The 13,749-nt window shown below is 41.2% G+C and overlaps 1 protein-coding gene across 1 annotated transcript in view; it reads right to left on the reverse strand.

Annotated features, from left to right (window-relative positions):
* Positions 1–2,212: 2,212 nt before the first annotated feature.
* Positions 2,213–13,749, reverse strand: part of GTF2F2 (general transcription factor IIF subunit 2) — a 151,632-nt gene continuing 140,095 nt past the window's right edge. The window contains exon 8 of the mRNA XM_033843899.2: positions 2,213–2,764. Within this exon, the coding sequence (XP_033699790.1) occupies positions 2,645–2,764 (120 nt within the window). The 3' untranslated portion in view covers positions 2,213–2,644. The remainder of the gene's footprint in view (positions 2,765–13,749) is intronic.

A 13,749-nucleotide genomic window follows, 5' to 3' on the forward strand; every position in this document is an offset into this window, starting at 1 on the left:
TCAATGTCTCTGTATAATACGTGTTCATTTTTAGTTTATAAAGAAGTTATAAAAATAAAATGACAAAACACTATATTACTGATGTAACAGTGTTTATATAAGGTATACTTCTAAATTAAAAAAAATAATGTCTTAGCACTAAGTCTGAGGATTAAATGAGATAATATTTTAGAGCATTTAACACATGGCCAGGCACTGTTTACTCTCATTATCACTAATATGTACCAACAATGATGAAAACAGCTTCAAAGAAAATGTATTCACAGACCATTAGGAACAAATGCAACTCTGCTGAAATCCAGGAGAGCTGCTTCTGTTACAACAGAGCAGAACCTGTTTACTTTTTTAAGATATATCATTTTAGATGTTACTGTGGCAACATGTGATTTCAAAGCTTTCCACTGCCCAGCAACTATAATCTTATTACATTCTGTCAGTTAAAATATCCCCAAAGTGGGTGCACTAGTTGAGTTTAACAATCTCATTTGTTAAATATGGCCTTCCTCTCCTCTTACGATGTGACATCTTACCAGATGTGTATCTCCCTTATCAGCCTTCCTCTCTCTCCATCTCACAGTGGTTATAAGGGTTTAGGATGTTTGGCTGCCAAAACCATGTTTATCAGGGCAAGAGAATCCTGGAATAAAAGAAAAAAGGGAACCTAGGTGGAAGGGAGAGTCTCCTCCATGGCCAATAGCTGTATTTTTGTACTAAATAAGAAAGCAATTTCAAAAACATTAATCAGGAACGGCACCAGTCAACCACCTAGATTAGCTATCCTACTGAGATAACAAGTTGTTGAAGAGACACAAGCAGATACTATCAGGTGTGATGAGGTACAAGGTCACTAAAACAAGCTAAAGAAACCAAGTTTGCAGAAAATACCAAAGCATAGCTTCAAATGAGACGAAGTTCTGCCCTGGAAACTCTACCAGCAGCCAGCAAGTTCAATCTGGCAGGTGTTGTCACCACAAAAACAAAAGGCAGGGGTAGAGGAGACACAGGTCTGTTTCAGGGCAGTACCATACCTCCAAAAAGACAAGGTTTGGGGGGAAGGTGTGTACTATGAACAAAGCGCATGACAGGTGTCCCGAATTCTCAGCTCTATACGGATTTATCACACCATTGTCCATCTGCTTTCTGACACCGAGGCTTAAGTAACTAGGAATCGAAAGGTAATGGGGATACAACATTTGGTTCCTGTGCCACAGCAAGGCAGGATAAGACAATTGGAGGTAGGGGAGGGAATGGGACCACCCTCCTCAATCAGTTTTATTTTACAGTGGGAATGCAAGGACAAAATTGTTCGTAATGCAGTGGTACCCAGCCTCAGCATTCTGGTGCTCTGCTGCTAAAAATCAAATAATACAGGAAAATATTTATCTCAGTGGATAGATTATTTCCTTGATTTGCTTTAATTACATGACATTAACAAATTTTGGCATTTGCTGCTTCCTGGCTGCAGCTGACAAAATTAACAAGTAAAGAAGACGCTTTTCATTGTGTTTAGTTTGCTAAAGCTTCTTTGGTTCTGATGGTCTTGTTCATGGGTATGCTTTTGGATTACCTAATATATAACATTTTGTACTAGAAAGACTTTAACCATGGACATGTATTGCTTTTATTTTAAATTAATTAAAGAGAAAGATAAAAGAAGCACTTTCATTCCCCAGGGACTGGCATCAACCTTTCTGTCTGCACCTATCAGCCTCACCCCTACAACCCGCATCTAGTCTGTAACCAGCAAGAGTCGGTGCACACCCACCGAGGGTGCAGGAAAAGTTGGGGGGCACAGTCAGTCTTTGAGAAACTTATAATCTGGGTGGGGGATAAATATCTTGAACTGGAAAAGTACTTAATTTCTAATGATTTTATTCTTTTCTTTTTTTTGTGGCCACACCACAGGGCTCGTGGGATCTTAGTTCCCCGACCAGGGATCGAACCTGGGCCCTCAGCAGTGAGAGTGCGGAGTCCTAACCACTGGATGGCCAGGGAATTCCCAATTTCTAATTATTTTAAAAGAAGAAAGAAAGAAAGACTAATTGACCATGATTTTTTTCATTTCCCATGTCACTATCGCTAGGATAAAATAAGCTAATGATGAAGACAGCTATCTTAGTACAAACATAAATGCTATCCTTTCATTAATGTGCGTGAACATGAAACACAGACACCTGTTAAAAAAAATAAAGACAGCTTTGTTCTTCGACAGTTTCAGATGAAGGAACTCTTTTTAATCCCTTTTGAGAGTTTCTGTAGTTGACTACTTTTTTCCTGCTATGCCATTCGGTTTGGATCTGTATCACCTCAGCTCCTCAGAGAGAAACAAGTACAGGGAGTCCTCATTTAGAAAACATTTCCTAATTTTACATTTTAAAAGTTAATATTTAAAAAGAAAAGCCTTCTTCAACCCCCAACCGCATCATGAATAATCTGATTAAGTATATAAATAAATGTGTTCTTTTTCCTCAAAAATCACTTAAGCAACTTGACAAGAATTGTTTAAAAAATTTACCTAGAGAAATTAAAGTACCAGTCATTTTCCCCCTACAACAGATGGTGCTCAAGGATTTCACGTATCAAGGCCGTTTGCTTAGCGCATCACCCTTTAGTTGTTCTGTTAGCAGGCAGGCTTCGAGTCTTCTTAATCACTCTTTTCTTCTACTTGATAATGTCTGTACTCTGGCTTCAGCTCCCACGTGTTTTTGTGGATCCCTTTTACATTTTGAATACCAATTTCTTTTAAGATTTCCTTCAGGTACGACTGAAAAACAAAAACAAAATAACCTTGACAGATGAGATTATGAACGCAGGAAACAAGATTTAAAATAAAATGATACACCAAACCACACTTTTATTAGTAATAAAAATTATGATCCTGAAAGCTCGACAAGATTTCTCTATAAAGAAGTTCAATAAACTGCTGTTTTGACTCCAGGCATACAATACGTGAAAACTGCATTAAATATATGATCATTTGCATTAAAGGGGTTGGAAGTTCTGAATGCCAGCAACCTTGAGAGCTAAAGAAAAAAAAAAAAAGAAGAAGAAAAAAAGTCTAGATGAAAATACACTAGAAAATTTGCTGATGCTTAATTTATTAAGATTACACAGCATACCAAGTGTGATCTGCCCTTGAGTTCAGTGGCATCACTGAGTTCACAGTCAGATAGGGTTATTCTTGGATTGGAAACAGTTGTTTCAGAAGCAGGAGCATGTATTAAAAAAATGACATATATCTGTGGGACATTAATACTCTATGAAGCAAGCACATGACAGGTGCCCAGAATTCTCAGTTCTAAGGTGAGTTCTCAAACTTGCTATTGGGCTACTTATTTTTCTTCTGGGGGCTGCAGCTTTCTTGTGCTTGGCTCCACCAAAGGAAAGAGGTGAGTGATGACGGAGGGCAGAACACTGCGTTATGGTATTTCCGGCACCTGAAAATTCAGTATTACCCAAATGCTTACTACAGTCATGAAAATGATGGCTATGACAAATGTAATATCAAACCCCACCGTTGCTTGCCAACGCCCAAGGTGAAAAAGCATTTCACTATAAACTGATCAATACAAATTACAGTACTTCCTTCTTGGGGAAGACAGAAAAGTTAATCATTTAAAACGGACTTTTTTCTTCTTTTTTTTGCTGCAGAACAAACCAACCCAACAATAATTTTTATGTGTATGCTTCAAAGAACCAGTTACAGGTACATTACAGTGACCCATCCCATGGATGGAAGATGTCATATATGTAAATTTTTTAAATTTACTGAAATGAGGCACTAATTAGAAAAATGGCTGAGAAGCTCTTACCTTGATAATGTTTAAGGCAGTGCCTTTCTCAAGTGTGGTGCTAGACTATCTGCATCAGAACCTCATAGGAGCCTGTGAGATAAGCCCCATTTTAGAGACAGTGAATCAAAATCTCTGGGGCTAGGCACGGGACTATGCATTTCACAAGCCCCCAGGAGCCTGATTTAACTACACTAAAATCCACAGCACCTGCTTAAGGGATTCTTCTGGCTCTAATAGTCTGGCACCTTTGGGTCCTCGAAGTATTACTTAGTTTTCTCAGCCTCACTGTTGCTGAAGAGTATGCGTGAATCAGCGTCACCTAACACCACCTTACACAGACTGGTATAATGCTCTACAGCTGATAACGTACTTCCATTTAGGGCCACCTGTTCAGCACTGGAACTACGTACGGGTCCCTCAAACAGCCCTGGATGGCTCAGCTCTCGCTGGAGCAGCCTCCCCATCCCGGCAGCCAGGTCCCAGCAGGTGGCAGCAATGAACCAAAGGAGGCCTGGGTTTCCCCAGGAGAAGGCCTGCTTGCCTCCCACACCTTCTGCAGCTGGCTTCACCGAAGGACCCACCCATAAGGAGTAAGCGAATTACTCAGGTGAGCTTCAGACAGCCAGGTAATGTGCACGCCTGCCATCTTTAGATTGCATCGAAAAAAATGGAACACTGTTCATAAACGACTTTCTAATAAACAGGATTCGTAAGTGGAAAATGATGGGTTGGGCTTTGATTTTCAGTTTAGGTGCCATGAATGACTTCTTTGTAAAATTCCAAAGAATGGTTTATTGTGAGAACGGCCAGACCCTGGGCACAAACAATCACGCAACTGTGGATGCACTGTGATGGGTCAGAAATGAACAGAGCAAGCGCCAGGAGCATGGTGGCTGCCTGACAGACGCTCTTCACTTCCAGTCTAGCAGGGTCATTTATAATCTGGAAACAGAAGAGGAAAAGCCTAGAAAGGGTTAAACACAAAATATTAAGGAAGTCTTAAGGGTACAAATTCAGTTGTCTTCATGTATAGCCCACCCTCACTTTATTAAACTATCAGTAGTATAATAAGGTTATGGAGTTATTTGTTTTTTATAAAGATGTCGCTCTTTTTTCTTTTTTAACAATAAGAATGCAATGAGACAGTCACAGTCTGTCAATCTGTCAGGTAACGAGATGGGATGAGGGTCGCCACATCTAGCATGGTACAGAAATCTTTTGGGGAGGGAGGGGCAAACTTCTGAAGTTTGAGAACGTTCCAAACTGCAACCTAAGACCATTCTACTATAACTAAATGAATTAACTTGGCACAAAGCATTAGCAGAGAAAGTGGTAGTAATAATAGAGAAAAACAAGGTCAGAAAATCCTTGAAGGAAAGACATAGGTAGAGAACAGTGAGATTATGTCATTTCTCTGTTTCAGAATTTTCTCTGACTTCCCCTTTGGCCTACAGGTTAAATTCCAAATTCTTTCACAGGCATCCACCCAGGTCTGTTTGCCCTTTGGCCTCTTTCTCTAACACCTCCCCATACGCGCACTTGCCATTTCTGCGTCTGCATGCTCTTGGTTTTTTTCCATGTGCCCTACCCTTTCCCTGTAATGTGCATCCCCTTCTCTCAGATCTGAACTCCTCCTCATCCTTTCCGACTCAGCACAAATGTCACCTTCTCAGAGAAACTTTCCCTAATGGTCCTACCTCTCAGATCTACATTTCACACTGTACCTACTTCAGGGAGAGCGCTCAACTATATTATAACTCTTTGTGTACATGTCTATCTCTCCCATCAAACCCTGTGCTCCCACTGCAGGGCCCGACTGCACATCAGAGCTGCAGCGCACTGATAGTGAGTGAAATGGGTGTGCTTAAGAGTAAGGAGCTAAGAGGGTTTTGGACGGTGTGGTTGGCTGTGGGGAGGTCACTTAGAAGGCCCAAAGGAATAAACCTCTAATTCTAGTTGTTTTCATTTTTCATCTCATTAACATATAGGGCAATGACCCGGTTTGAGAAATAAAAATTGATTAAACTGTATTACCTGAATCTGAATGACATTTACTACTAAAATCTGTATTATAGTGCTAAAATATTATTTGAGACAAAGCCAACTGAGGTGGAGATTTTTTTTTTTTTTTTTTTTTTTGCGGTACGCGGACCTCTCACTGTTGTGGCCTCTACCGTTGTGGAGCACAGGCTCCGGACGCGCAGGCTCAGCGGCCGTGGCCCACGGGCCCAGTCGCTCCGCGGCATGTGGGATCTTCCCGGACCGGGGCATGAACCCGGGTCCCGTGCATCGGCAGGCGGACTCTCAACCACTGCACCACGAGGGAAGCCCGAGGTGGAGATTTTAAAGGTTTTAGCAGGATTGAAGATTAATTGGTAATCTAACTTTCCTTTTAAAAAATGTATACCTTCACACTAATATTTATTCTAGTATCAGGCTGAGTGGCACACAGTGTGTAGTCATCCTCACAGAGTTCACAGTTTAAGATCAGGGTGTTAAATGGGGGGAAACAAAGGCATATAAGCAGGCAATCATAAACTAAAACAGAAGCACAGTAATAGGACGTAACACGCAGGACATTATGGGAGCACTTGGAAGGGGCACCTAACCCAGCCGGAGTCAAGATGTTAGGTTCTTTGAGGATGTACATTTGATCATTTGAACTGAATGGCAAGTCTGTGCAGGGATCAAGGGAAACTAGTTCTCCTCTTACTAATTCTAAACACTGATTTTGCAATTTAATCTTTTGCCTCATCACTTGTATTTTAAACACCAGATTCCAGAACTGAGTAGATCACCTTTATGTCACATAGGACTGGAAAGATTTCTCATTACCAACTGTGGGCAGTTCTGCAGAACAAGATCTGAAATAATAAATTGGCTCAGGTCCAGCAATTCTTCATCAAAGAGATGTGTGGGAGGGCATTTACAGCAAGCCCGAATGCAGAGAAAAAGGGGATAGAACATTACACCTTCCTTGCAAGGGAAAGGCAAAGCACATACTGGAGCAGAGAGGTCTAGTGAGTAGGATGTGGTGTGCATGTGTGGATCAAGACAAAATGGTGGTGGCCAAAAAGCTGGAAATTCACAGATCAAATTCCTGATCTCTCCCCCAAGATCAAGACAAACCTGTGGAGAGTCACAGAGCACAGTAGCCTACTATTTTAGCCTCTCTTCTTCTCCCTCCTTACTAGCTTCCACCTCTGCCATTTTTCATATCATCTTTTCCTCTACTGCTCTGTCAGCCAAATGGAAGATTTATCTGCATTTCATTTTATCGGGCATTTGAGTGTTAAGCATTAACATACATAATAATAAACTAACTATAACTAAATTCCTAGAAGTTGATTAAAAAAAAATATATCTTTGACAGAGAGCTGATCACCAAATAATAATGCTTTAGATAAGCTAAAGATATAACCCTACTAGACTTATCATCACAAAATCTTCCCCAAAAGGTTGGAATAAATGTGCGTCATGTAAATCAATACCAAAGACGGCACTGGTTAACAGTCTCCAAAGGGAAACTGCTACCTGATTTTTATAAAGGGACCCAGGAGGCAAGGGCATTCATGATCAGTTATGTGATAATTTCAAAGCATCACTTCATATTTATGTGATTTTCATGTGACTGACTGTGACTCCTTTAAACAAGGTTAATAGAACAGAGGACTTACTGATGAAGATGTTAGTGGCTCCAAGGCACAAAATTCTTTCATTAAAAAGATAAACAGGGTTTCCCTGGTGGCGCAGTGGTTGAGAGTCTGCCTGCCGATGCAGGGGACATGGGTTCGTGCCCCAGTCCGGGAAGATCTCACATGCTGCGGAGTGGCTAGGCCCGTGAGCCATGGCCACGGGGCCTGTGCTGCGCAACGGGAGAGGCAACAGCAGTAAGAGGCCCGCGTACCACAAAAAAAAAAAAAAAAAAAAAAAGATAAACAAACTGCACATTATACATAAGCTGTGAACAAAGGCAACCTATGTTTCATTCCTTTAGACAGAGAGAACTGTGAACAGGAGAGGGAAGATGGTACTGAGGGCATCTCTGGAACATGGGCCATCTCAGCACTTTTCTCCTCTTTTCCTTCTGGTTTCACCTCTGTTTTTATACTAGTCTCCACCCTGTCCTCCTCTCAGGGTCCCACAGGTTGCATTCCTCCCTTTGTAAAACTCTAAGAAGCAGAGAGATGATCGGTAATGAAATGGCCAAGCCACAAACTCTACCCACCCCCAGCCCTACTTTATGGCTTAATCCAAATTCTAAAGAAGAAATTTATCACTGCATTAATATTCACGTGCTGGTAAATCATCTTACTTTTAGTTAACACTTCATCTGTCCAGCAGTGAGTCGCAAATGATTCACATACTTCCATATTTCAGATAAAGTTTACTTCCTTTGGGCCAAAACTTTTAATTTTAACTATATGTTTAAAGACATGCCTTCTAAACTGTATTAGTTTATTTGTATGCTAAACATAACTTAACCTTGGAATACTGCAAGGTATTCCAAGGCTGGGATATGACGGCTTCCAACTGGGGGAAAAAAACATACATATATATTCATATAGTTAATGTTAAAAGTGTTAACTAGGAACATACAAAGATATCTAAAACTTAATAAAGATGAAAAAAATTCCTATTGAAATATAAATATGAATTCTTGCATTTAGAACCATGGAAACCACCTATTAGTGCATTTGGTGTGACAAGTAGTTTAGAATGTACAAAAAATAAGAAGATATCAATTGGCAGCGTTATTATTAGTCCACTTGAAAATATTGCTCGAAATTAAATGGCAAGCAATGAGACTCTTTAGGTATATATTTTACCATAAAGAATTTTTAGAAAATTAGCTAGTATTCTCAACAATGAAGCATTATTCACCCTTAAAATATTTGGAATAAAGTTTTACTTTAAGGCAATAGTAGATAAAAGGTTTGCTGGCTAAGGATTAAAAAAGGATTGATGGGGCTCCCCTGGTGGCGCAGTGGTCGAGAGTCCGCCTGCCGATGCAGGGGACACGGGTTCGTGCCCCCGTCCGGGAAGATCCCACATGCCGCGGAGCGGCTGGGGCCGTGAGCCATGGCCGCTGCGCCTGCGCGTCCGGAGCCTGTGCTCCGCAACGGGAGAGGCCACAACAGTGAGAGGTCCGCGTACCGCAAAACAAAAAAACAAACAAACAAACAAACAAAAAAAAGATAATTCCCATAAGGATAGCAAGCTTAAAACAAGTCCTTCCTTCTAGCTTGCTCAGGGACTAAATAAAGAAATCAGGAGAAAGCAGTTAATGAGCTTAAACATTTACTTTTCCCTCCCTTTAAAATTAAATGGGACTGGAAGGGTGGAGAAAGAGATTTTATGAATAATGACATTTTTCAGAATAAACATAAATTGTGTGGCCTACTGCTTAATTTAAAACTCTATGTAAATTCTGTATGTAAATAATGCCCAATTTTGCATACTGGGAACCTATGTCAGATATTGCTGTTACCTACGTAATGTCTCACGTAAAATATGGACTCAATTGGTTATGTTAGTAAATTCACCCCCAATTTTACCCCATGCAGAAATAAGGTGAAAAAACAGTAAAAAGGCTGAAACAAACTGTACAATAAATTAAAAGAGAAAACGTTACTATTTCATAATAAACTCATTAGTAGTAAATCTATTAGTTATTAGAACCTTCTACTCATAAGGAAAGCATTAAAATTTCATAAATGTGCTTAACTTTTATCCTTTTATAGTCAACATAGTTAATAATTTATTTTAGTATGACATTTCATATTCTAAAACTTTTAATTAAGGCTCAAATTCACAAGCAAATAGTTATTTTTTAGCACCACCTTCTAAGTTAACCAGCCACTGCAAATAATTATTTTTTAAAATGGAAGTCTCGTGACTTCCCTGGTGGTCCAGTGGTTAAGAATCTGCCTTCCAATGCAGCGGACGTCGGTTTGATCCCTGGTCGGGGAACTAAGACCCCACAGGCCGTGGGGCAGCTAAGCCTACGTCCCACAACTACTGAACCCGCGCACCACAACTAGAGAGAAGCCCACACACCGCAACAAAGAGCTGACGCAGCAAAAAAAAAAAAAAAAAAAAAGTCTCACAGAGGGCTGTCACTAGCTAATATGCTCTGCTGGGAAATTGGTGGTCTTTTTAGTTTTGGTAGTACCATTCAAAACTGAAAACTCCCAGTTATAGGAGACATGAAGAGAGAATAGAAAGGAAATATGTGAACAGAAAGGAAATGATAAAGATTCAGGGGAAAAGAAGAAAAAGGAATCATGTAAAAAAGGGAAAGCATATGTCAGAACAAGACATTATAATAAAAACAGCATTATTCAGTAGTACATTTGGGAATGAACTTCAAACACGTAAAAAAACCCATTTTGGGGACTTCCCTGGTGGCACAGTGGTTAAGAATCCGCCTGCCAATGCAGGGGACACAGGTTCCAGAAGCCTTGGTCCGGGAAGATCCCATATGCCGTGGAGCAACTAAGCCCGTACGCCACAACTACTCAGCCTGTGCTCTAGAGCCTGCGAGCCACAACTACTGAGCCCACGTGCCACAACTACTGAAGCCCGTGCACCTAGGGCCTGTGCTCCACAACAAGAGAAGCCACCGCAATGAGAAGCCCGCGCACCGTGATGAAGAGTAGCCCTCGCTCACCGCAGCTAGAGGAAGCCCGCGCGCAGCAAGAGAGGACTCAACGCAGGCAATAAATAAATAAAAATAAACAAATTCATAAAAAAATTAAAAATAAAAAAAAACCATTTTTACTTTGGATTAGAAACTGAATGAGCTAAGATAAAGCTTAGATTCCATTCTCTATGTACTTAGCTTAGATTAACGATGATGATTCTTTCTTTTAAGTTGGTTTCAACTTTTTAACGATACAATTTTTAAAAATTGATTAATCCATTAATTTTTACTTTTGGCTGCGTTGGGTCTTTGTTGCTGCACGCGGGCTTTCTCTAGTTAGGGCGAGCGGGCGCTACTCTTAGTTGCGGTGCGCAGGCTTCTCATTGCGGGGGCTTCTCTTGTTGCGGAGCACGGGCTCTAGGCGTGTGGGCTTCAGTAGTTGTGGCTCGCGGGCTCTGGAGCGCAAGCTCAGTTGTTGTGGCGCACCGCAACTAAGCACGGGCTTAGTTGCTCCGCGGCATGTAGGATCTTCCCAGACCAGGGCTCGAACCCGTGTCCCCTGCATTGGAAGGCGGATTCTTAACCACTGCGCCACCAGGGAAGCCTGGTGATTCTTAATAACACAGACATTTGAAAGCAGTCTGCCTGAGAGAGAAATTAGCTTCCCCCCTGCTCATTAAAAAGGGGCTCCTATTGTCAGAAAAACATTTTCTTTGCTTGTCTTTGGTTGTATACACATGTCTGAATAGAAGAGGCAATGTGGTAAGAGATGCCTTCAAGCCACTAGGCAACTTCCTTCTCTGGGACTACAACTTAGACTAGATTATCTCTAGGATTACTTTTATCTTTTAAGATCCTGAGCCAGAGATATATAACACATATATGATATATATGTACCATAATGTGTAACATAGATATCATGAAGAGGAAACAGGAGTACAGATGTCTGGCTTGAGTAACTTGGGGAATGGTGGTGTCACTGCAATGGGGAAGTCTGGGGGGTCGGGGTTGGAGGGGTGTAGAAATCAAGAGTTTTGTTTTCAACAAACTAAATTTGAGATAACAGTCAAATGACTATGACTCATCAGGTGCTACTTCTGTAGCAAGCAGTGTGGCACAAGGGTGGGAGAGGCAGTGGGCTCGGTTGATGGACTTCCGTACCCTTGGCTCAGGAATAAGCATACAACCCCCATCAGGGCAATTGAAGTCTTCCCTGAGCTTTTGCTGGAATCATCAGGACAGATATTGTCTTTCTGCTTTGAGGCTGCTAGCTGTGAGGTGCTTCAGGAGGCCACTTTGGTTACCACATGGCAAGATCCTGCCTAAGGATAAAGACAACACACAGAATGATGAGGAAAGATGTGGAGAGATGGGGAGGGACAGTTCTAACTAAATAATATTAGTAGCTGGATCTAGCCATGTCTAAAGCAAGATGCATTCCTGAACTTCCCAGCTACAGGAGCCTATAAATTCTATTTTTGTTTAAGCTAGTTTGAGCTGAGTTTCTCTTTCTTGCAGCTGAAAGAGTCCCTACCAATTCACAGATCTATAGGAACATATATTTGTAAATAAAATTTTATTTTTTTGACAGGAGAAATGCTCAGTATATCAAATTCCCTAGCTATTTTATCCTTTAAAAAAGCATATCTTCTTGTATCTCACTGATGCCAAATTTCACTTATTTCTGTTCAAGCATTTATTTAGGCCTGTCTGGAAACAAACTCTGAGGATTATGTTAACACTACCTTATTGCTGCATCAGTTTTATCAAAAGCTTACTTTGGGCAAATAAACAAGTCTGTTCAGCATTATTTAGTGCTAGGCAATTTGAAGTGCGGGCACCAAGCTGCTTCACGATCAAAGCCATGCAAATCTCTGCCTCATTTTTCTTGTTGATTTGAACTTACTTTATAAAAGCATGCAAACTGTTCAATTACATACACTGAATTCAAAAGTAAATGGTCCACTGGATCGACATGATTGGGGCTGCTGATTTAGAAGGGTCATCAATAATTAAAGATAAACTTCCCTGAATCTTGACGTGAAATTGAGTGGATTTAGAGCATAAGGAAATGAAGAGGTTCAGTTATAATTAGAGCTGATTTTCGACGACACTTCTAATACAAATGGATGTTTAGAGAAACACTGGGAAATGGGTGCTGTGTTAAGAGAACAGTATGCTAGGGCTCAAAATGGTCTTCGCAGTTTGGTGTTTCAAAGGGAGCAATTATATACAGTTTCTAGTGTTTTTTTTTTTTTTTTTTCTGCACGCGGGCTTCTCACTGTTGTGGCTTCTCCCGTTGCGGAGCACAGGCTCCGGACGCGCAGGCCCAGCGGCCATGGCTCACGGGCCCAGCCACTCCACGGCATGCGGGATCTTCCCAGACCGGGGCACGAACCCGTGTCCCCTGCATCGGCAGGCGGACTCTCAACCACTGCGCCACCAGGGAAGCCCTGGTTTGTATTTTTGAAGGAAATGATATTATGCTTCTATTTTACAGATATAATAAAATATGAAGAAAGACTAGACATAACACATTCAAGGTGAAAGAGCAAAGACTGCCCGGAGAGAAATAATAGGCTTCCCCTGATAGTTTGCTTTAGAGAGGGGGAAAAAAAAGTCAAAATTTAAACTGCATAAAAACACTTCTTTAAATGGATACCGTGTTTCCAACTTTTTATCAGTTACCAGAGCCTGGCATATTAATAAAATTGGCTTATTTGCCCTGAATGAGCAACTTTAACTCTTTGGTTGCTTATGCAAGTCACACACCTGCGAATGAGAGAAAAGGGCTAGCCCTTAAGGGCAGTTTCTCTAATCAATAATTTTGCTTGTAGAAGTGAAGGTTTTTAGGAAGAAGAATATAGAAGGGAAGGAACTGGAAAAACAAGAAAATACTTCAGATTCACTCAGAATGTCAAAAATGACATTCTAAAGGTCAGAAAGCAGATGGTAACTTAAGAATACAGTAGTAGTGTTAATAACAAAGAGGAGGTATTAAAGCAATACACTTCACGGTTAGAAACTTGGTATCAAAAGTGGCACTGGGCGCCATTGGAAAACGAGAGCAGGGACTTCCCTGGTGGTGCAGTGGTTAAGAATCTGCCTGCCAATGCAGGGGACACGGGTTCGAGCTGTGGTCCAGGAAGATCCCATATGCCGCGGAGCAGCTAAGCCGGTGCGCCACAACTACTGAGCCTGCGCTCTAGAGCCCACGAGCCACAACTGCTGAGCCCACGTGCCACAACTACTGAAATCCACGCACTCTAGAGCCCACGTGCCACAAATACTGAGCCCGTGGGCCCCTAG

This window comes from Tursiops truncatus, chromosome 18 (genome assembly GCF_011762595.2).
Source record: "Tursiops truncatus isolate mTurTru1 chromosome 18, mTurTru1.mat.Y, whole genome shotgun sequence".
NCBI lineage: Eukaryota > Metazoa > Chordata > Mammalia > Artiodactyla > Delphinidae > Tursiops > Tursiops truncatus.